At 42.4% G+C, this 23,673-nt stretch overlaps 1 protein-coding gene across 1 annotated transcript; it reads left to right on the forward strand.

Annotated features, from left to right (window-relative positions):
- Nucleotides 1-11,801: 11,801 nt before the first annotated feature.
- Nucleotides 11,802-22,715, forward strand: LOC149297954 (kelch-like protein 17). The gene is made up of 11 exons (XM_089487819.1): nucleotides 11,802-12,012; nucleotides 13,402-13,523; nucleotides 13,966-14,187; nucleotides 15,289-15,405; nucleotides 15,491-15,704; nucleotides 16,342-16,486; nucleotides 16,731-16,898; nucleotides 17,236-17,324; nucleotides 17,407-17,480; nucleotides 20,743-20,924; nucleotides 22,487-22,715. The coding sequence occupies exons 1-11, from the start codon at nucleotides 11,802-11,804 to the stop codon at nucleotides 22,713-22,715; spliced, it is 1,773 nt and encodes a 590-aa protein (XP_089343945.1).
- The last annotated feature ends 958 nt before the right edge of the window (nucleotides 22,716-23,673 follow it).

Raw genomic sequence — 23,673 nt, forward strand, 5'->3', positions numbered from 1 at the left:
GCTGTACTTTAATTCCAACGTGCTCAGCCCTTCCTCTCCCACAATCCACCGCGGCGGCCCATCAGTTCAACGATTCTCGGATTAGTTTGTCTTCAAAAGTGAGGCGAGAAACCTAAAAACACTACGCGCACGCAATGACCGAGCGTTAATACAATGCAAAGATATAAGATGTATTTCATTAATTGTATGGACATTTACTGTCAACGCGTCAGTAAAAGACGGCGACAATGTGAAGAAGTGTCACTTATTTAAGAAAAAATAAATACGGTGCGGTCGGGCGCAAGAAACTGATCAGCCAGCGGGAGTTGTGTTGCCGTCTTCTTCTACCCTGGGAGGGATTGAATGATCTGTGTGTCACTCAGGCTGCATTTTTATTTGACTTATATTAGAGCTTTATTTGTTGTCTGATAAGTGAAATATCAGTTGCTATGGAAACAAAATGTGGATGTGTTATGTGTTCTAATAGAGACATCTCCTGTACTAGAGAGTTGACTTATTTGACATAATAGTTCTTCTGAGTCCTCCCCAGTTACCCAGCAGAGAGATCTGTGATTATGGGGTGTTGTGTGTCCCTCTAGAAGTGTGTCCCCTGATGCAGTGAGGATGCAGGGAGTCTGTCCGAGGCCCTGTGCTCTGTCTGACCATGTTGGTGTTATTTGATGAGGTCACCCCTATCATGGAGTCCCTCCTAGATGTCTTGTGCCAAGTATCCTTAATATAGTCTGATTCTCGGGCAGGAGGTCATGCTGCATATAAACTGGAGATTTAGCTTCCACAAAGCGTCTAAGCGCTGTCTTCATGAGCCTGTTCTGGTGGCAAAGTGTTGAGAGGGTAAGTACTACATTTAACCATTTATCCTCCTGTTGTGTACGATGCCCCATAATCAGCAGTAAATAGTTTACTTATAACAGGTTCTTTAATATCACTAGATTTCTAATTTTAACAGGACACATGATTGTATGTTATGTGTGTGTATACGTGTCTATAGTTGTTCCAATAGGACACATGATTGTATGTTATGTGTGTGTATACGTGTCTATAGTTGTTCCAATAGGACACATGATTGTATGTTATGTGTGTGTATACGTGTCTATAGGTGTTCCAGCAGGGCACATGATTGCATGTCATCTGTGCGTGTACCACACTCTATAGGTATTCCTGTTTGGGAGATTCCTGTCATGTTGGGAATACATGTGCCATTGAGCTTGTTTCAAGGCTCAAAAAAATCTTTTTATGTCATCTCTCAAAACTTCTTCATGAAGAACCCTTGTACCGGGAAAGACTAGGGTTAAAAAGTGGCCCCCTGCAGTTTAGTTGCCCTTTGAAGCGATATCATTGCCAGGTTTCTAATAGAATATTTTTTTCTGTACTTAAATGCCTAGGATGTGAGACACAAAATTATATATATATATAAATATACATTTTATTTACAAATAATCTAGAGACCGTTAATGTAATTCACAATGTATAATGCCTGAATGTGTGTTGGAGAACTGCGGCCCTTCCCTGGTTCTGAAAATGGGTTATTTAGTGACTCGGAGCTTCAGATCCAGGTTGTGATGTCATAGCCTAGCACCCAAAGGCACACCGCAATTATTCCCCCGACTTAAACAGAGAAGTCACCCAAACATCTTTTAGGCAATGGTACCCGTCCACCTCACTCCGCCACTGGCTAGTTTCATGAATTTACATGAGATTAATTAGTCCTTTTACATCTCAAAATAACAACTTAAACAAAAGTTCCTTCTGGAGTGGGGCTACTCCTTGGTATACATTGGCACTCCCTACGAAAACTTTAGGGGTTATGTATAAAAAGCCATACTAGAGCTCAGGTTGAAAAGTTGTCTTGCCACCATAGCAACCAGCTGAATCGCAAGGAATAGTGGTTGCTATGGTGATAAGACCACGTTTTACTTTGACACCTTTGCACCTTTGCATTGACACCCTTCTCACTCCAGAGCCTTGAACTGTCAGCTACTACCTGCTACCAAGCGGGTCTCTGCGAGGTGAAATTGGTTTGAGGTCATTTTAGGACAATTGATGAATGTTTCAAAGTAGAAAAAGCTTGTGTATTTTCCGTCAGTTTGCTGATATAAAGCAGGATCGCCATTCGTGACATAAAAGGATCCCATTCGTTTATTTGTTTAATTCTGTTAGGGCTGCTGACCAAAGTCTCCCCCTTCTCCATTGCTTCTCCTGACATTACTTCTGGGTGTGGGGTGGGAACGGCCATACGGTGCAGGCCCAGGCGGCACGTTGCAAAGACAGGTCCCGTGTTATCATTGGCGTATATGTGGACGGAGGAGATCGATCAGACTGCTGGCCACTATTAGCACCTTGGCTTCAACCCTGGAGCTTTTATAAAGAGATTTAACTCTTTGAGTACAGAGGTGGGAAGAACACATTGCATCATGAGGTTAGTGTTCATAGGAGTTAAGTCAGAAGGTTCTGGCTCCCGTGACCCTGCATAGGTCAGTGCTCTCCCACTATGTGCTGTATATAGTATATATGAATGGGGAGGTTGGCTGCACTCATAAATGTGGCCTTATTTTAATAAACCGAGTGCTGTTTTTATAGACATTTACTTTCTGGTGGTCATGGAAAAGCTACATCCTTTGTCCCAGACAAGGCCATCCAAACAGCCAAGTAACATGTCTGTTGAGAACGCATGTGGCAAGTAACACACTCATGTGGACTATTCATTCAACTCATATTCACAAAAAGGAGCAGAGAAATGATCCAAGCATGGTGGGAATGGTCTCGGGTGCTCTGTTTACGTTAGACATATAGACATTGGTTGCAATTAAGACATAAAAAGTTTAGGTACTGGTCAAATATCTTCAAAGCAACCCAAGCCCAGGTTTCAGTGGCCACTTAACCCTACAATATTTTAGATTGATGAGGATGCAAATTATGCAAAGAATGAAAATTATCCTCCACTTCCGCCGGGGCTTCTATGATGGAGCACCAGCGTTACGTGACCTTCTGGGGCTCCACCATAGGGGCTCCACAATAGAAGCTCCGGCAGAAGTATCGGCCAGCACAGCGGGGGTTGTCTGCGCGCATTGCACAACGCTCGGCTGCACAAGCGCTGGCTGCCAGAGAGAAGGATCCACCGCAGCGCTGCAGGGGACCCGGATCATTCTCTCTGGCAGCCAGGTGGGCGTCTGTGCGATGCGCGCAGACATCTTCCGCTACTGCCGCCACTTCCAGTGGGGCTTCTATGATAAGGCATATCAGGGGGTAGAGGGGCAAATCTGGGGGCTCAGAGTAGCATATAGGGGGTTATAAGGCATATCAGAGGGGCACAGTGGCATATAAGGGGTATAAAGTCATTCGGGGGGCCAGGTAGCATATTTGGGGGGGGCAAGTGGCATATCTGGAGTTTAAGGCATATCAGAGGGCACTATGGCATATCTGCGGGTATAAGGCATATCAGGGGGTATAAGGCATATGTGGGGAGGGTGGAGTGGCATGTCTGGGAGGCAGTGTGGCAAGCCTGGGCTCAAATGTGCATAACTGGGGGGAGGGCGGGTTGGGAAATAAAAACAATAAATAAATAAAATTATTTTAAATAAATGAAAAATGTACATTTATTTTTTTATCTGATTAATCAAAAAAATAATCAGCCAACTAATCTATTATGAAAATCGTTAGTTGCAGCCCTAGATGCAAGATATATGGTTATTATTATTAATAATATATTTATATAGTGCCAACAATTACGAATCGCTTCATGATCTATAATGGACGGGGTTTGCGCTTTAGGGCAGGTTTACTCCTCGTGTTATAATAGTTACTGTTTAGGGTAGGGAGCCGTGCAATTAAAATGTTTTTGGGGACTCTGAGCATTGGAATATGGTGCATATGTGTTTGTGTATATATATGTATATGTGTGTGTGTATATATATATATATATATATATATATATATGTGTGTGTGTGTGGCACAATATACACGGGGCCCATGTGATGGCACAGAAGGCAGTGTGATCACCTGCGAGGTGCCGTGCGTTCACCTATGGGCAGTATAGCTGGTTAAGGCGGCACTGCTCGATGCACAGTAAACATGCCTTTAGCCGTAATGCGGTCCTGCCCCTGGGGTCTGTGCCGTTGGCATCCTCCGTGCTGCCGTCCCATACAGTGCATTAGAGGTGCCGGCGGTATTCGGTGCCCGGGGTGCCCGTCCTGCTGTCTCCTGTAGCCGGCTTGCAGTACATGGCATGGAGAGGGAGGAGCTTCCTTAGCAGCATCCCGGCAGCTGGTTGGTTGAGATTTGCGTCAGTTTCAGCCCCTGACAGTTTGGTATTCTGGAGAGGTTTATATTGAGGATAATGACAAAGAAGTCGCTCGCACCCGGCCCTGGCATGTAAACCGACACAGCCCGGATACCGGCTCCGTGTACAGACCTTACCAGCTCCCACCTCCTGTGTTTACCGGTAACATGAGTCCGGGGCATCCAGGCAGCAGCGCGGAGTAAGCTCTGCACCCTCAGCCTTATGTCTGTGAGTATGAGCAGCATCCATCCCTGCGGCAACGAAGGGGTTAACGAACAGCGCACTGAATTGCGCTGTAATAGACTTTGCACTTGCGTATGTGCTTCATTATATATATATATATATATATATATATATATATACCACACACTATGTATATATACACACTATATGCCGGTATATACACTACACACTATATATATATATATATGTGTATATATATATATATATATATATATATATATATATATATATTCACACTTCTAATTATATATGTATATATAATGGTTATATATGTATACTGTATGTATATTACACACTATATAGAGTATATGCATAATTTTATATATATGATAAATGTGTATATATGTATATTTAATGTATATCACACACTATATATATATATATATATATATATATATGTGTGTGTGTATATTTGCGCAGTGTTATTTATATGTTATATATGGCTCCATTAATCAGTGCCTGTCCACTAACTATTAGCTTGGCAGAAGATACCAAACTAGAGGACAAGGTATTAAAATGTGGGGCAATCGCCATGGAAGCCAGTGGATTGTCTCTGCTGGTTTGTGTAGCTCTTAGTCAGAATATTGTCGTTATTGGTATGGTCCTGGGTACTCCCGGCCCTTCCGGCAGTGAAACAGTTACTGCATCACTCAAATGCACCAGCATAAAACCAGCTGTGAATGGTGTAAAGGCCTCTGCGTTCTCTGCTGCCCTCTCTCCTGCGCGCTCTCTGCTGCCCTCTCTCTCTCCTGCCCTCTCTCTCCTGCACTGTCTCTGCTGCCCTCTCTCTCTCCTGCCCTCTCTCTCCTGCGCTGTCTCTGCTGCCCTCTCTCTCTCCTGCCCTCTCTCTCCTGCGCTGTCTCTGCTGCCCTCTCCTGCGCTGTCTCTGCTGCCCTCTCTCTCTCCTGCCCTCTCTCTCCTGCGCTGTCTCTGCTGCCCTCTCTCTCCTGCGCTCTCTGCGGCTCTTTGGATCTGCGTCAGTCATGGAACAGACTCCGCTGCAATGGGCACAGTGTAGGACAGAGCTCAACCCCATCGCAGTGTGTGCGCGCATGATCTGTGTGGTAGGTGTCCCCTTCTTTATTGTGCTGAGCAGAAATATTTCCTGTTTTTTGCACAGAGCTCCCTTTTTATTGTGAAATGAAACCTAATATAGGGAAGGTTACTTGTTTTAGAAGATGTCTCATCGGAAGAGTTGGTTAAGAGAATTTATCACAAAAAAGCCCCCCGTGCGTTGTTAGGAATGGGCCAGTGCCTGAGCGTTGGGGTGATTTCAGGTGAACTTGGAGTTTGGCTGGAGGCCACTCACTTCCACAAGCCGTGTGCGGCACACCGAGCTTTAATTGCCTGGGGCTCTGTAAGTGAGGATCAAATCACACGGTAGCCTCTCCCTTCTCTGACTTATACGAGGAATAGAATCGGTGGCCCGGTACTTCTAGCCCCGGAACATAAAGACTGTGCCGGGGCAGAACCTGTATAGTTTATGGGTATACCCAGGTTTAGCAACTCTAGAGAGTCTGCAGTATCCTATAAATGTAATTTCTCCTTAATAAAGCAATTTATAGCAGTTTATCCAGTCTTGATACATATAGAGTGAGGAGGTTAGGACTAATGACGCTGTCCATCTCGATACTTAGCATTAAGTGGGCTACTAAATTTCCCATCTTGTCTAGCAGGTTTTTTTTCGGACCCCATGTCCCAAATCAGACCCTCTTCTCGTGTATATATTAAGTAGCCTTTTCTGTATATAGTGACTGTGCGCTCATGATAAGTGGGTTGAAAGATTCTTAGGTGCCTCAGTACTAAATCATAGCAAGCGTCATAACCGCTCCGCATGCTTGTATATGGAACCTGTATATGGAACCTGTATATGGAACCTGTATATGGAACCTGTATATGGAACCGGTACAGAAGGGGGTTGAAACATTGTTGCCGAAAATCATCTTCCGATCTGAGTAAAGGGATGTCTAGCGAGCAGCTTCCGACTACCTTTAGAAAGAAACTGTTATCTTAACCACATCTTAGTGCGTTCAGGGACAACGCCGCCGGTTCAGTAAAGGTGACGACTGATACATGGGGATTCCTCCTTCAGCACAGGCGGCTGTGATTTCTTACATGGCGTATGAAACGCTTGTATCTCACTCCGGTTCTTAAATATCTTCTAATGTCTCATCCGCCTGATCTGTATGGTGCCCAGGGCATATTTAAACAAGATTTCCGAGCAGGGCTTGTGTTCACACCACGAGATTCTGGTGCAAACAGTTACAGGTGTCGGGTAGAGCCCTTCCCCTTGAAAGCGGATCTCTGTAGTGTGGAGAACGTCAGTTGAAGATGATTCAGCCTTTCAGCGAGATCCAGCATTAAGCGCAGCGAGGAAAGAGGCTGTATCCAGGCAGGACCGGCTGAATATTTAATTAAAAATGGCTGAATCGCCAATATGACGGTCTCCGAATCCGGGACACAGATGCAGAACACATAAATAAATGATTGATCGCATATTTTAAGGCAGAGACCAGATATTTCCTGTCTTTGTGATCATTGCAAGACTAACTGAAAAGATAGAAATAAATGCCTATCCTTTAAGTTCTAAGCAAAGATGGCTGTGAACATATAGTGTTATTATAGGTGGGCTTCGCTCTCCACAACTTCCTTCCAAAGGAGGCGACCCCAATAATCTGTGAATATATATGTTTTATACAGGGTATTGATAGAGCTGCTTTTTGATGACCTCTCAGCAGATGTTTAGGCCATACAAATGTTTTAATAAATTGTCATTTATAATAATTTTTCCCCAAACCTCAGATACTGGCAGGCCTCACAATGCCAACACCTTGTTTTTTGTTTGTTTTTTTGATACTTTTTATTATTGTTTTCAATTGAATGACAGCATAAACATGGAAATTCGCCAGCACATTGTGTTTAAAGTGATCATACCCCTTTTCTGGTGTACATTTAATCTGCTTCCAAATTTGATGGGTGCCAAACTAGTACATGTAAAAGCTTGGTCCTCGTTGACCTTAGATGCAGCTTTGTGCACATTGGTCAATGTCTAGTGGATTTATTGGGCTGTGGCTGTGTTTCTCTAAGTTTAAGTAGCCTAAAACAAGGTCTAACAGTTCATGTCCTTATATCTCGATTTGCCGAATTTGTTTTAAGATCATACAGGGTCAGATCCTCATTCAGGTCAACAATGGTGAGTCTTACAGGAAAGGTAGTGAATGCATAGCGGTCCAGAATGTTTGGGGGCAGAATCACAGTTTCCATATGGGCCCTGCACATATCAACAACCATCAAAGAAACAAATTGTTTCAGAATTTAATTAATAAATATTTATGCTGGTTTATCTCAACCTTATTGAGGCTTTTAGGTCTGAAGATCGTTGTGATGCAATCATACGCAGCACACATGGACTCTTAGAAAGGAGGACCATCAAGGGAGGATTTTGGCCCCAATAGGACAATCTGCCCCTAGTAAGGTGGTCCACGGGCTGTTTCCCATCTCACCTACCACTGTTTCCATCACAAGTTCCACACGCTGTCAGGGTAGATGGCTAATGACACAGTTTAATACCGGGAACCGGGGGCTGGCCTTGTTTGTGGGCTGTAGGAAGTGCCATTTCCATGAATTTATGGAAACGGCATCCGTAGCGTCTCCATATTCCAGGACACGAGAACAATCCCCCGTTTATCCACCAGCAGAGGAAGCCAGTGGCAGATGTTGTCGTCGTCGTCGTCGTCGTCGTCGTCGTAACTCACAGCAGTGGTTTAAATGCCTTTAATGTTTTTTTGGGGCAGAAATGCCCCTGTGATCTAGGATAGATTATATACATTGTGTATGTGTTTGTTTATTATATATAAAATCTAACGTGATGAGTGCCCTGGTGTAGGACTTTCTCCCTGATGAGCCAGGTCTGTGAGCAGCTGTTAGATAATAATATAGCGCCACAGTTGCTGACATGTTTTAATTTCTGCTTAATCGTTTGCAATATTCAGATATTACTTTATATAACTCGGTGCACGGGGGAAGGCGTTCGGCAATAAACCCTGTGCTGATGATCAGACTATAGATAATAGCACAAGGTAAAGCGTAGACCGTGCACAAAACGTACACATTCAGCACCCAGTAGAGATAATTACTGCTGAGCTTTCAATTTGTACCGGATTACTGTCATTTTATATAAAATGCCGGGATATTGCGGAATGTCATGCAATGTGCGTACCTGGGAACTTCCTAAATGAGCTGCCCCTGACACGCGTGGAAAATTAACCCTTTAATAGCAGATCCCGATAGCAGATTTTATTAGTAAACATATATATTAAAAGCTACCTTTAGCTTGTATTTTTTTATTGTTCAGCCAATGTTATTCTTTCCTAGATACATGTAATATAATATAAATATAAAGGATTATGCTACCTCTGTGTAGGTAAGATCTGAGGCAAAAGGTGGCAAAACTAGAATAACAATTATTCTCCTGTCCTGAAGCGTTCTCCCTCCTCTTCATCCCATCCTTACAAAGACTTCCCCAAATAGGAGAAATAAACCAAATGAATGTGATCGGATTTTTATACAAATAATTAAAACATGGAGGTAAAGGTGCTGTTCCACTTAGCAAATATTAATTGTGTTCTATAGCATATTAACCAAATAAACCTTAGCAGATGTGTCCACTTATCTGGTCTCGATGGTAATTCTGAGCAAGTTTATTACTTTAAATGGACTGACAAAGCAGACTTAGGCTCATGTTACCTTAGACGTATTGAACAGCTTTTCTAGTTTGCCATTACCTGTGGTTATTATAGAAAATGAAGGGTAGAAATGATATAGTAAGGCTGCGTCATGGAACAGAGGAGGGCATGTTTGGTAATATTTACGGGTAGGTAAAGCTGATGGTTATATGTCACGCGACCCACTCCACGCATCCTGTTATGTTCTAATCCTTATTTGCACAACAAACCTCCGCGGAGAGTAGGAGTAGCTGGAAACGCGAGTGTCTTCTAATGAATACAAAATCACTCACAACCATAGAAGCTGCAACCCTGACTACGTCATTGAGACGTAAACATTTTATAGTCTGGGGACCCTTTCTTATCATTTCTTCGAGGTTCTCTAGAGAAATGGTTTGAAGCAACCAAACAAAAACCGTGTTTTGGTTTCCAATTCCATTCAGTAGACCTACATCATGTCTCATCTGCCTCTCATATAATCAAGGTGGGACACATTGCACCAACGAGGCTACCTTGGCTTCCATCCCTTGCATATTTGTTTTGTTCGGTTAGTCCAGCGTCCGCTGTCATTTTTTCCCCTGCACTTTTACTGGTCAGGACATGGACGGGGAAGGAAGCCATAGAACGGAGATCCTTACTTGAGTTAGGGTTCCAATCACATCTGTGTTTTGGCAACCTTCTCATTTTGCAACAGACCTTTTAGATTATCCCCCAAATCCAGCCATCGTTAATTGAAGTAGATCACCTCTATGTCTGCAGCAGGTATATAAGATATAATACATCCTCCTCCACCAGAAGCTTTAACATTCACTATAGAGGTGCTCTATCGGTCTCAGCTTGTTTTGAAAGTCTTAGCATGTCTTTTTGAATGCTGCTGGATTCTATTATTTCTTTAAGACATAAATGAACACGGTCCGGCTTAGATATATGTATAAGGCTGTGCTTTCCCTGGATGTGCCTCCTAGCCCTGTCCTCCTACCCCGCTCACCACGCTTCTCTGCGCGCTCCGCATCTCGTGTACAGAGGGAGGGAGGTTAGTCACAAACGCCCTGTTGTGATTACAGATGGGTAGAAACTGCATCTTTCCGTCTATTTTTACACCGCATTAATCAGCCTCGTGTAGGTGTGCAGGATGCACTCACAGGACGAGGGCCCTGAACACTGAGTAATGGCTCTGCATTTGTCTTTTTTCTTCTTATAATTTTTGCATGTGATTCATTTTTTTGATTTATGCTTTATGATGTCACTTGTTTGTAAACCCCTTTATTGTCCACAGGCAGTGGTCTCGGATTACCTCATACCTTCTAAACTACTCTCTGAACTGTGTTTTGCAGAACATCATGGGGTTGGTTTCGCATCCCATCGATACTTTTGTAATGAGGATTAAACTGCTCAAGGATATGGTTGCCACTGTTTTTAGGACACAGTACAGCCTTTAACATAATTTGGTTCATGGTTAAAGGGTTAAAATTAAAGTTTTTGGATACTATTTTCATTTGTTACATGGATAGGCCTGTCTGTAATATATGTGTCTGTAACACTATGCCCCCTAAAGGCAGCTGCGACCCCTGTGACCCCTGTAGTTACGCCACTGATAAGAGTCTTGCTGTATCGTCTCGTAGGCAGTCAGATTATATGGATACCTCTGAACTTTCAGGGTTTGACCCAGAGTCTCCGTGTTAAGCGTTGATTGCCGGGGTTTCAGGGTCACTCTCCTCTCTCTCCAGGCAGGTAGAATAGCGATTAGCCATGACTACTCCCCACCCACTTCCCCTCCTGCTCAAGTCTGATTGGGGCACGGCTAGCCCCATCTATGCCCTCTTCAGGGATGTCCCCTTATAAATGGGGGTGTCCCCACAAAGCTCTGGGTAGATCTCACATATGATTATTTGGACCATTTAAGGAATAAGGGTCCTTCAGCTTCCTAAAATTCTAGCGCTGTGTGTCGTTCTGGGATATTAAATACTTTTTTCTGTCGATACAAGCATTTCAGACCCCATCAGTTACTCGGAGCACCCCCCTAAAAGATCTGCCCAGGCCTGATGATCGCTCTTCTGGTTTCCCTTTCTTTTTTATGCTTCAATTTATTCCCAAAAACCCATCACTTGTAATTTGTTGTCCTTGGAAATCCTTTTGCTCACAATAACATGTATAAAAATAAGATTTTTATAATGAAATCTGGGAATGTTTCCTCAAACTCTCTTATTTTTATAGTTCCAGCACGTTTCAAACAAAGGGCCGTTGATTTTGCATTGTATTTTGCATAATGAAGATGCGCTTTAATATCAAGACAGAGATGAATATAAATAAACTTGATTTGACTTTGTACTGAAGTATACAGTATCTTTAAATCTGTGATCCATTTCACATCTGACATCACAGATCTCTTACTTGATGGTCTCCATAGATATTATTCAGACCCTGTTTTATGGTATATTTCCATGTATGTTTCTTTGTCTTTGTGTAAGGTGGGAAATGCTCTCTGAACGTTTATTGTGTACTTGCAGCTTCAACGTGTGAAGCCAGTCAAGGAGAAATCAGGAGATCAGTCTCCGGCCATGGACTCGGCAGTGCAGCTTCTAAGCCGGGATGGTCACACCATATCCCACAACTCAAAGCGGCACTACCATGACGCCTTCGTGTGCATGAACAGAATGCGGCAACGGGGACTCCTGTGTGATATCGTGCTCCATGTGGGGACCAAGGAGATCAAGGGCCATAAAGTGGTGCTGGCATCCTGCAGTCCTTATTTCCATGCCATGTTTACAAGTGAGTCCGTGCCTGCGTCTGTTCCTTCCATCCCTTGTTAATCAAAGACATTAATAAGAACTGGAATCCAAGAAAACGGAATCATACGTCTGAAACCACGGTTCATTTATTTTTGCAGTACAAGTTGTTCTAAAAGAATACTACGAGCTGGAGAATCATTACCAGGCCAGCATTGATGTTGTAGGCAGCTAGGATCATGGCTTCTTAGTATCTCTGCGTGTAGGCTTCATAATCTTGGAAACGTTTCAACGGTATAGTCCGGTTTGGCTTAATAGCAGAAAGCAAACTTGCTGCAGTGCAGAGTTTATAACAATAGGGATGCACTAAACACCAATGTTACCGCTGCTTACAACTCTAGGTTTGGCTGAATTTTGAAACAAAGAGAATTGCGGGAGATTTATGGAATCGTTATAGAATCATTACTGTATATGTACTGTAGAACATGGCTTTGGTATAGGAGATAAATGGGTTAAACGAGGGTAGATTTCTTCAGTGGTTATGTTCTTTGAGGTCGTGCCAGGTTGATGACCTGGTTCCTTTTTAGGGACAGACAGAGTATCAATCGGGGGATATCACCTTTGTTTCTTTTTATGAAGATAAAATGGTTTGTTCAGCTGATAAGGAACGAAGTCAGAAGCATCGTTGGAATTTGAGGGTTAGGGTGTTTAGAAACCACATGTAAAAATAATATTAATAAAAGGAATGCGTTATGTACTTAACATGTTTCATAATAAATTATATAAGAAAAGAAGATCAATGGAATCTTATAAATGAGTGGAACCAAAGCTTTACGCCCAACACATCATTATTTGACCCTGATCAGTGTCCCAAAGCAGTGAGATAATATACACCCACGGGTGATTCGAGAACTGAGCTCAGTAACGGACAGAATGCTATTTTTAATGACCAAGGACTCGATCTTCAAGGACGTGGTTTTTATTTAGGTTTACATCATTCAAACCTATTACATGCATTACATTTTTCAAAGCGCCTTAGGGTGCCACCAATTGGAGAATGCATCTTAAAAGCTTAATATCGCCCTACCCTTTAGGGGCACCCTCTATATGTGCATGTTGGGGATCTTGATAGACCCCTATGGAACGCTTATGTGAGCCAGTGAAGGGGGTGTATTTGGATGTACATTATGGCACTATATAAATCAATAAATGATAATAGCTCTACAGTGCTAAATAATGGGCAAACAGGACATAACAAGTAGCACATCATATAACAATTTGGAATAACAGAAACCGAATTTACAATCTAGAAGTGCACTTACAACATATCAAATGTTATTTTTCATCCAAACTGTCTACATTGTGTGTCTGTATTATACCTATGAACCATTTAATGATGAGATTAGCTCCATAAATTCTTCTTGCCTTTTAGATGAGATGAGTGAGAGTCGACAGACTCACGTGACGCTGCACGACATTGATCCGCAGGCCCTGGAGCAGCTTGTACAGTATGCGTACACAGCAGAAATTGTGGTGGGAGAGGGCAACGTTCAGGTAGGGGGTACACAGAGTTACGGAAATCAAGTCAACCATTCATCAGCATGTGAAAGTAAATATATATGAAACTTACATGCAATGAATGAATATTATATTTGCTGCATAACAAAACAGTTGATGGATTACTGGCCTTGATTGAGCCTTTTTGCCACTAGGCGAATGTATATGAATTGCATCCTATTGTACTATGTTTTTAGTTAATGATGGCCGGTTTTGTTTATCATTTGATCACTTACTTCCACCTGACAATGGGAGTTATTTGTAAAGCCCTGATTCTCCACAGCAACCAATGTAGTGATCCTCTTGACTGGACCTCTTTCTGTTGGTGACTTGAATATGCTGTCCTTGGCCAATATGTATATATTCTTGAGTATCGAGGAATCGTTTGCTGATTACATCCAAGGACGCACGCTGACACCCACTGCTATCTTTGTTGCAGACGTTGCTTCCCGCTGCCAGCCTGCTGCAGCTGAATGGGGTGAGAGACGCCTGCTGCAAGTTCCTGCTCAGCCAGCTCGACCCATCCAACTGCCTCGGAATCCGCAGTTTTGCCGACACGCATTCCTGCAGTGACCTGCTGAAGTCGGCACACAAGTATGTTTTACAGCACTTTGTAGAGGTGTCCAAGACTGAGGAATTCATGCTGCTGCCACTTAAACAGGTATTGGACAGACCTTTCTTTCTTCACAATGCTTGTCGAAGCAGAACAGTTAGTGGACGCTCTGTTGAACAGCCATGACTTGGTTGGAGATCATAGACGTTTTAGTTAAGAACTAGAGTGCAACATGTTATGTTACTAATCTTGTATCCATCATACATTAAACTCATTAAACTGTGAGCGGAGACATTGTCACATACTTTAACTAAATGTATTAATTAGAACTGCTTACAGCTTGAGTTTTATTGTTCATCAATCAACATATCAGTTTCTTAAGATGTTTAGTTTAAAAGCTGGCCTCATAGAAGCTGGGTCTGTGGCAGCCTGTGGCAGAGCCAGCATTATCTCATCTTTAAAAGAAAATAACTCAAGCAGCATGCAGCTCGGCTGTATTGTATGGTGTTTTCTCGCTTCCAGTCTCGCATCTGGTCTGTCTCCTCTGTACGTTGCATTGTCTCCTTCTGATTTACCCACATAACTACCATTGCCCTGATCTGAATGTTAAGCTCTGCGTGATGGTGGCTTCCTAGCAACTGTGTTTAGAGCCAAAAAGCAGGGAAGCCTCCCACATGGGCTACTGCCAGCGTACCGGCGGGGCGAGTGCCCAGTGTGCCAACACATCCATTCCCACGCTTTTCTTCTGCGTGTTCTGTATTGAGCGTGTAGTCTATGCTCCGGTCGCTGTGTTATCCTTATGTTTATAGAAGACGTTTCATTATTTAATCGGAGCTTTCTGTGTGCATGTAATCTGGCGTATTGCTTTAATACTTCATATTCCTTTTTGTACCCCGTATTTTCTCTGCCTTTTATCTCTGTTTCATAATGCCCCCCATGTTTCACATGTTCTCCTTTGAAAACTGGGTCTCGTTTATATTGAAGGTGCTTTTCAACATTAACGTTGCTCTGTAGCATGTTAAGGAACTAAACTGGATCATTCATTTTATTCATTCATCAGGTAAAAAAAAAAAAAAACACACACACAAAGACTTTAAAGAACATGTTTCAGTTTCCATGGAAACAGCCTCTCTGTGCCATTTCTGGGAAGGGATTGGGCATAGGACAGAAGCTCTGTTTCTAGTGTGGTCTTTCCACCTTGCTCTTCAGGTGCTGGACCTTATCTCTAGTGACAGTCTCAATGTTCCTTCAGAAGAAGAGGTATACCGGGCTGTGCTGAACTGGGTCAAACATGATGTGGATGCCAGGAGGCAGCATGTCCCCCGGGTGAGATTACTTACCAGTACATTAGAGATCATCACAAAATAGACCGGCTCTAGATAATCCATCCATCGCTTTCTGTTGTCTGCAGCTGATGAAGTGTGTGCGGCTCCCTTTGCTGAGCAGGGATTTCCTCATGAGCAGTGTGGACACCGAACTGCTTGTGCGTCATCACTCGGAGTGTAAAGACCTGCTCATCGAGGCGCTGAAGTACCACCTGATGCCAGAACAACGCGGAGTGCTGAGCAACAGCCGAACCAGGCCGAGGCGCTGCGAGGGAGCCAGCACGGTGCTCTTTGCAGTAGGTAAGGCAAAGTCTGTTTTAGGTGCTAACTGGTTAGGACGCTGGAAGGAAGCAAGAAGTGTTGTCTGGGGAATTGCGTATTTATCATATCAGTTGTCGCTTGTGGTCACACCTGGAATAGAATGCGAAAATAAAAAATAGCAAATAGCTTAAAAAAAAATGTAAAAAGTCGTCCCGGGCCCCCGGAGACCTGCATGAATTTTAAGGGCTGGGAGAGGCATGTCCTATTGGTCCACCCTCTCCTTTTTTTTACTTTTAATTGTTCTTCTTGTACATTGCATTTTTAGTTTTTGTTTGTTTGTTCAGGTGACATGGTGATAAATGGATGAGTGTGGGTCATTGGGGACAGTAACCCTCGGGGCCTTCTCTGATTATCAATTGTTTTGGGTTTTTTGTTGCTTTGTTTCTTACTTGCAATTCCAATTGTGACCACTGGGTGTGTCTGAAATATAATATATCCATTACATTTCATTTTTAACATTTCTTTATTCTTTCGATGAGTTGTTTACTGCTGTACCAGTAATGTTTTTGGACTTCTGCATTTCTAGTATGTTAATGCAGTGGGCTTTGTCTGAGTATCAGGTAGACTGACGGCAGACTATGGTGTCTTATGTATCCTGACATTATCTAATTTGCAGGTGGTGGGAGCCTCTTTGCCATACATGGTGACTGTGAAGCATACGATACACGTACTGACCGCTGGCACATGGTGGCTTCCATGTCTACTAGAAGAGCTCGAGTGGGAGTAGCAGCCATTGGGAACAAGCTATATGCCGTGGGAGGGTAAGATTTAAACGACTTGACCTTGCTACAGACAAGTCCGGTAGGGAGAGTGACTTTAATATCTTAAGGCTGGAATCAAGCTTAATTCTAATTGGCTTCTTGATTCTTCGTGTTTCTTCGTGTTTTAAGAATCACAGTAACTGACAGATGATGCTCCAGTGAGAAAACACTAAAAACAATACCCCAACCCCATATTTATAGTATTACTTTCTCCAGCTGTCCTCTGTGTTATATATTGTTTCAGATATGATGGCACATCCGATCTTGCCACCGTGGAGTCCTATGACCCAGTTACAAACACATGGCAGCCCGAGGTTTCCATGGGAACACGACGAAGTTGTCTAGGAGTGGCCGTACTCCATGGTCTCCTGTATGCCGCCGGTGGTTATGATGGTGCTTCGTGTCTGAACAGGTGCCAAGCTCCGTTCACATTATGCTACATTTCATGGGAAAGAGTCTCCACACAAAGCTAGGAGGTTTGTCGTGGTCATAGAACAGGCTTAATCCAGACATATTCAAGTCAAGCGATGGTGAGCCTTTATGGACAATACAATCTTTGGACTACACCTAAATGCTAGCTTCCAACCCAAAATGGCTACATTTGGGGGCTTGAAGATGTTAGCAAATATATAAATTGAAATATATTTTTCCATGCGTTGCCCGCATAAAGAATAATGTGCCCTCATATTTGCTTGTGAACCCCACTGTTGGGTGTATTTTTCATCTTTAAGATGTTTCTATAATTCCAGTGCAGAACGTTATGACCCGCTGACAGGTACTTGGACATCTATAGCTGCCATGAGCACACGACGCAGATATGTTCGAGTAGCAACACTAGGTGAGTACTCATACGGTATCTATATGAGCCGCTCCTGCCCTGAGGTTACCGCCACCTATACAGTACTTTTTTCCTCTTGTAGATGGAAATCTTTATGCAGTTGGAGGATATGACAGTTCTTCTCACTTGGCCACGGTGGAAAAATATGAACCCCAGGTGAGTCTGCCAATGGTAACTCTGTCATCCCATGGAGGGCTGGATAATGCTATGGTACAGTGTCCAGGAACCTACCAAATATAAGTTACCATTAAACATTTGAATCCACTGGATTTTCAACACCTCATTCTTCTTCCTTTGACAACAGGAGAATTACAAAAACAAGGCAGCTTCCATTTTTGTTTGTCACTAGGTATAGGCCAATAATAAAGCAGAGGCAGGGCTATGCAAGCGATTCTTTGCTCTTCTCCTCCGGACAGGCTTTCATTTTCACCCAGCCTCCAAGGTTTCTTTTACCGAAGCACCTATCCGAGATGCAGCTATATGAAATTATATATTAGAATATATTCAGATAGCCTAGATGCTGTTGGCTGCTGTTACTCCCATTGACTTCAGTAGGAGATCTGCTCCCAATGGGAATGCTACAGAGCATGTGAATTAGTTAAATGAGACAGAAGGTTCATTTTCTAACTTCTGTAACTAAAGATTTTTTTTATTTGATTTGTGCAATCGGTAAAAAGAATGGGTGCTGGACTTTTCCTTTAATTTTGTGTTTATTAAACTATGTAAGTCTACGTGAGAAAGTATGTCATCCTGGTAGTAGATGGGTAACATCCCCATGTAAGTGCCACGGAATTGCAAGTACAGACTTGCCTTTATGGTGATCTTCTCTGCTCCCTATCCTCTTTTTTATGCAATCAGGTCTTCTCACTTTTTTGCTTGTTGTTTTTCTTTAGGGAAATCAAATTAAAGGTACACATTGTGGAGCAGAAAGACTTAGTAAGTTTAATGTAAAAGGGGGAAAATGCAAATAATGTAATGTTAATACAAGTCTGTGGGGGCAGGTGACAAGAAAATTGCTTCCTTTATGTATGTCCTTATAATACATTTCTATCACTTATAAGTACTATTCAGAACGAGTCAGTAATGCATGCTGGGAGGCCTACTGCTGTAGACTATAAGTCCAATGATGCTCAACTAATGTCAAGACTTGAGTCCAGGGAATCTGGAACACTGGCGGTTGCTTGGTCTTTTTTGTGGCACCACTTTGGTCCCATTTTGATGTCTAAGCATGCAAATTATAGAATTCCAGCAATTTGTAAACTAAAACATTTTAACCTTTTCATGGTGTTATAGTCATAAGCATACCTCTTTTTCATTTATAATGCCAACTGAGCATCATGGGCTTTGTAGTTTCACAATAGCTGAAGCTAAAGGATTTTGCTCATGTATCCTGGGGTCCATTCACACATTTAGATACATACAGCATTTTGCCCTGGAATTCAGAGATTTTATTCAATACTTAGTCATGTCGGATAAAATATTCTTTCTGTTATATTCACAAGGACTCTTGGTTTAATGAAATCTTTAATGATTTAATCATCTTAAATTATAAGATGTATTATATCACATGAATATTCTATTAAATTATTGACTGTGATTGCTATTCACTGGGCAACCAGTAGGGGGAAACCTTTTCACTTCATTGCACCCATGCTTATTGCCAATCTCTTATTCTCTTTGATCACATGATCTTGGGTTCTAAAACGGTCAACAAAGGCCACCATTCTATAGTTTTCAAAACATATGTGGTTAAAGTTACCGAAACCGTCATGGCAAATACAGTATATTGTTACGATTATTGGTGGTGTTTGGTTGAGCTCATACTTTACCAGAAATGAGGCTGAGCCATACTTGCTTGTGTAGTTATATGATAGATTTCCAGGTTTACAATTTGTATCAAACATCAGCATTACTTCTATGTAAATTGCACTAGAAAATAAAAGACGGTGAGAGGGAATCCTTCGTTGATGCGTTAGAGGAATTCTGCACACCAGTCTGGCAGTGTCCTCTTTGGTTTGGGGGAGATAGATGCAGGTAATCGGGCGTTTGCAACTTGTACCTGGACACCTATTCTGAAGATCAAGGAGTCAGGATCTGGATGTAGCTGTAATGTCTAGAGGAGTGGGGAGGACTGAGTCTATAATGATGCGGTTGGTCGTAGAGCGAGATACTTGCAGACATTGATATTTACAAACATCTCAACTTCTGGGTCTGGTTCAGCCAAGGCTTTCCCCACCCTGCGCTATATAGGTGCCGGGAGGGTATGAAGCCTGGGTTAGGTGGGCTAACAGATCACATGGGTGTTGCCAGTTTATATTACATCATGCAGGAAGCGGATGATGCTATTGTGTATGACTAGGTGTTTCTTCCCCTACCTATATAATAAAGACATGGCTCATAGGCTCGGCTGTCGGGTATGATAACACAATCATTTGGGACATTCCTTGATTATTGGCCAATTTTGTTTGTTACTATGACCTCTTTTAAACCCTTTTCTATATGTTGTCAATGGAGTTTTATGGAGACAAGATGGATTTTATGAAACCAAAAGTAAACATTGTCGGGGTTCGCATGGCTAGGTTAAGAAAAACAATGATAGGCCAAGATAAATAACACGTACACATATACAGGCGGAAAGATTAATGATAAGTTTATAATGTATATAAGATATAATGTACATAATTCATAGTGCATAATACATTGTATTTTCGTAAATTCATATATTGTATCTGTTTTTTTTGGTTTACATTTGTTTAAGTGCCTGCGTGAGATTTCCTTGCTTTTAGTTGTGTATTTTTACATACCCCGCTGTTGCGTTATCTTCTCCCCCGACTTACTGATTTGATTTTGAGCGCGACACCTCCTTCACGTGGAAACATTCCTGCTGACGTCCAGGCCGCTATCTGCCGAAAAAAGCACATGCTATTTTAATTTCTGTCATGGAATGGAAACTGGCATATCTATATTTGAGGAAGATTTTGGAAGACAGTATTTCATGTGTAGGTGGTGTCCTTGTAAGATGTTTTCTTGGTACGATTGTAATTAGGCACAGGAGATGGAATAAAACTGTCCAGGATCCCATAATAGACATATCCAGCTATACCCTGAGCAGGGTTGTTATACCGACGGTAAAAATTGGAGGCAGCCCCCCATATACTATTTTATTTCCCATATACATACCGTATATATGATTGTTACATCTAAAAGGTAGACCGTGTAAATGAAGAGCATACAGAATATGATCTGTATACGCTACGTCAGTGATCCCAACTCCGTGGGACGAGACAGAGCCATTTGATACGGAGCCTAATCCAGGGCCGCGTGTGCACATCAGGACATGGTATAAGTAGCAGTCTGTTTAACGTTACTCATCTAGTTGGCTCAGCTATTCTTTTTTTATTTGTGGGGTTTTTTTTAGATAAATACGTGGACTCCAATCGCCAATATGCTTAGCCGGAGGAGCAGCGCTGGAGTGGCTGTCCTGGAGGGAATGCTGTATGTAGCAGGAGGGAACGATGGAACGAGCTGCCTGAATTCAGTGGAGAGATATAATCCTAAAGCAAACACATGGGAGAGCGTGGCCCCAATGAATATTAGAAGGTAAGGCGTATGGGCTTACAGGTTATAGATGGTTCATTCTCATTCTCTGAACCTGCCCGGTCAAGAGACCATTTCTTAGCCAAAAATAAAATGGATTTCTGTGCTGTAAAGGGTACATGAAATGCAGTAATTGTCCTGGAAATAGCTACTCCACACCTAATTCATAATATATTGTGGTATTTATATAGATCAAAAACAGTCCTCAAAGTATAACTAGAATGTTCACCTTCAATAACTGTACCTATCAGCTATCTATCCATCTACCTGTCTTATTCCATTATCATTTAGGACATGAAAATACACATTTACTTAACCAGCTTTACAATTAAATGAGATTTTGTAGAACCACAAAGGTTCATATATTTTTTTTAGGTTTCTCCAGGGTTTCATTTTACAAAGAAGGCCCAATCTGGCCATAGAGGCCTCCTTTATTTACATTAAAGGATTCCCCAGCCTCATTTACATCAGATAACCCCAAGCTGGGAGACCTGGTCTTGCAATGAGAATGTGTCGTTTCTGGCCCCCTGCTGTATACCCTCGGGAGGTTGTGTAATGAGGACTAATCTTGCTTAAATTTGAAGTTCGCTGTAGAATCTCACAGCAGTTTAGCGACTCGGAGCTATGATTATTTTCATCCGACAGCCTCTTGTCATACACGCTGTTTTATCACTATTGTTACTCCTTGGAAGCCTCTGGCTGCTAGGGTTATGAAAAGACTCGTCCCACGTTAATGCCTGACCCTGCAAAAGTCTGTGTTGTACAGTTCTAGCCACTAAATAAACTAATATCAGTATGTTTACAGATTCAAATAGGCTATAAATGTGCATATTCCAAACCCACCCTATGTGCATAATGTGGGGATCTGTATGATTCCCCCACCCATTTAGTTATCTCTCCTGCTGTTAAGTTGCTGATTGCTGTTGATTGATTCAAGCAGCCTTTATATGGGAGGGAGGAGAAGAATGGAGAAATACCGAGGACAGAAAATATTTTTATATATATATTAGCTATGCCTCCTCTTGTCACTGATCTCAGCTTTCTTGTGATTCAATGAGAAACAAAAAGGTACTTCTAATTATATAACATCTCTAATGGGATTCTGATATGCCAACGACTGTCCAAGTTGCACGTCCCAAGGCCAGGAGGAAAGATCAGGGCTTGTGAAGTTATGCCGTCTATAATGGTTCTCCTAGCTAGATGGGTTGATAAAGGGAATGTGTACAAGGGGATCAGAGCCCGTGTGTATGGGATAATGAATCCGCTTATGGTGTGCTTTTCTAATCTCTGCAATAATAACTCATACATACATGTATATAAAACGAATGTTTTGTCTTCTTGGACATCCATGCCATATCGATTTAAACTATATTATATCATTAGGCCTTAATGCCCAGTTATGGATATCCCAATGTTACCATTGATCATGTACAGGTGTTAAAAAAAAAAAGGTTATAACCGAAAAAACTAAGCAGATTAGTGAATATATTCCTGCCACGTTCAATGTGTTGGTTTGCATACCAGAGAAAGGTGTGTACTTTATAGATCCTCTCTTATTTCTGCAGGAGCACTCACGACCTGGTAGCAATGGATGGCTGGCTGTATGCCGTGGGGGGGAATGACGGCAGCTCCAGTTTGAATTCTATCGAGAAGTACAACCCACGCACCAATAAGTGGGTGGCAGCCTCGTGCATGTTTACCCGGAGGAGCAGTGTAGGGGTGGCAGTGCTCGAACTCCTTAACTTTCCTCCACCATCTTCCCCGACCTTGTCTGTCTCGTCTACCAGCCTCTGACAAAGAACCCACTTCTGCTTGTCTAGGAGGGACCTGCGTTGTCTACCAGAGCTGAAGACTGGGAGACATTGGAGAAGATATGTGGTCCTGCAATTTTAGGGGGTTTCTCCTTAGTATGCCCTCTTTGTCCGCGTTACCTTTTCACTAATGGAACAGCCTATGTTTGTGGCAAAGATTCCTCTTTGCCACCTGAAGACACCTTAAACACCCAGCGAGTGGAAAACAGGACGGTGGATTTGTCTACAGAAAGTATCCGCTGTTCCTGTCGCTTTCTGCGAGTGACTGCATTAAGGAAGAAGACAATCGTAGATCTAATACATTACGCAGGTCTCTTGAGCAGGAAAGGGGTCTAACTAACCCCATATGTACCCATCTTCCATTCCTCTATCCATGTACACAATGATAATGATGAAAAACTGCTTTCTACCTGCATTTTGGGTGTGATGGAATCTTGCTCGTGGTCTGTGAGAGGCATGTACTGTTGGGATATGGAGGAAGTTCTAACTCCGCAAAACCATTGTGTAATCTGCGAGTGACAGTGTGCCTGGTCCTCTCCGTGTGCGGATGAGCATTACTGGCGAGGAAGGAGCTTATGGCGCTGATACAGGATATAGAATTTGGACGTATACTTAATATGTAAAGTAATCCAACCCTTGGACAGACCTCCATCTTCTTCCACTGGGTGCTGTTCATTTTAATATTATTTATATTTTTTGTTTTGCGTTCTTTATGTTGTTATCCTCCCACCTCGCTACCTGAATCAGCTATGGTACAATTTGCACATAACATTACATTCAAGTGCTTCTGATGAATACTGAGGTCTAAGGTGTTCTTGGAAACGGCTCTCGTCATAGCGTACCTACAGTATTATAAGTGGAAAGCAATGCGCTCCTGGGTGATCTTTTGTCTTTCTGTTTCATGTGAAACTAACCTCAGTCATATTTTGCAATAAGTATAT

This window comes from Sceloporus occidentalis, unplaced genomic scaffold, assembly GCF_023333645.1.
Source record: "Sceloporus occidentalis isolate IW3139 unplaced genomic scaffold, rSceOcc1.0.p SCAF_35, whole genome shotgun sequence".
NCBI lineage: Eukaryota > Metazoa > Chordata > Lepidosauria > Squamata > Phrynosomatidae > Sceloporus > Sceloporus occidentalis.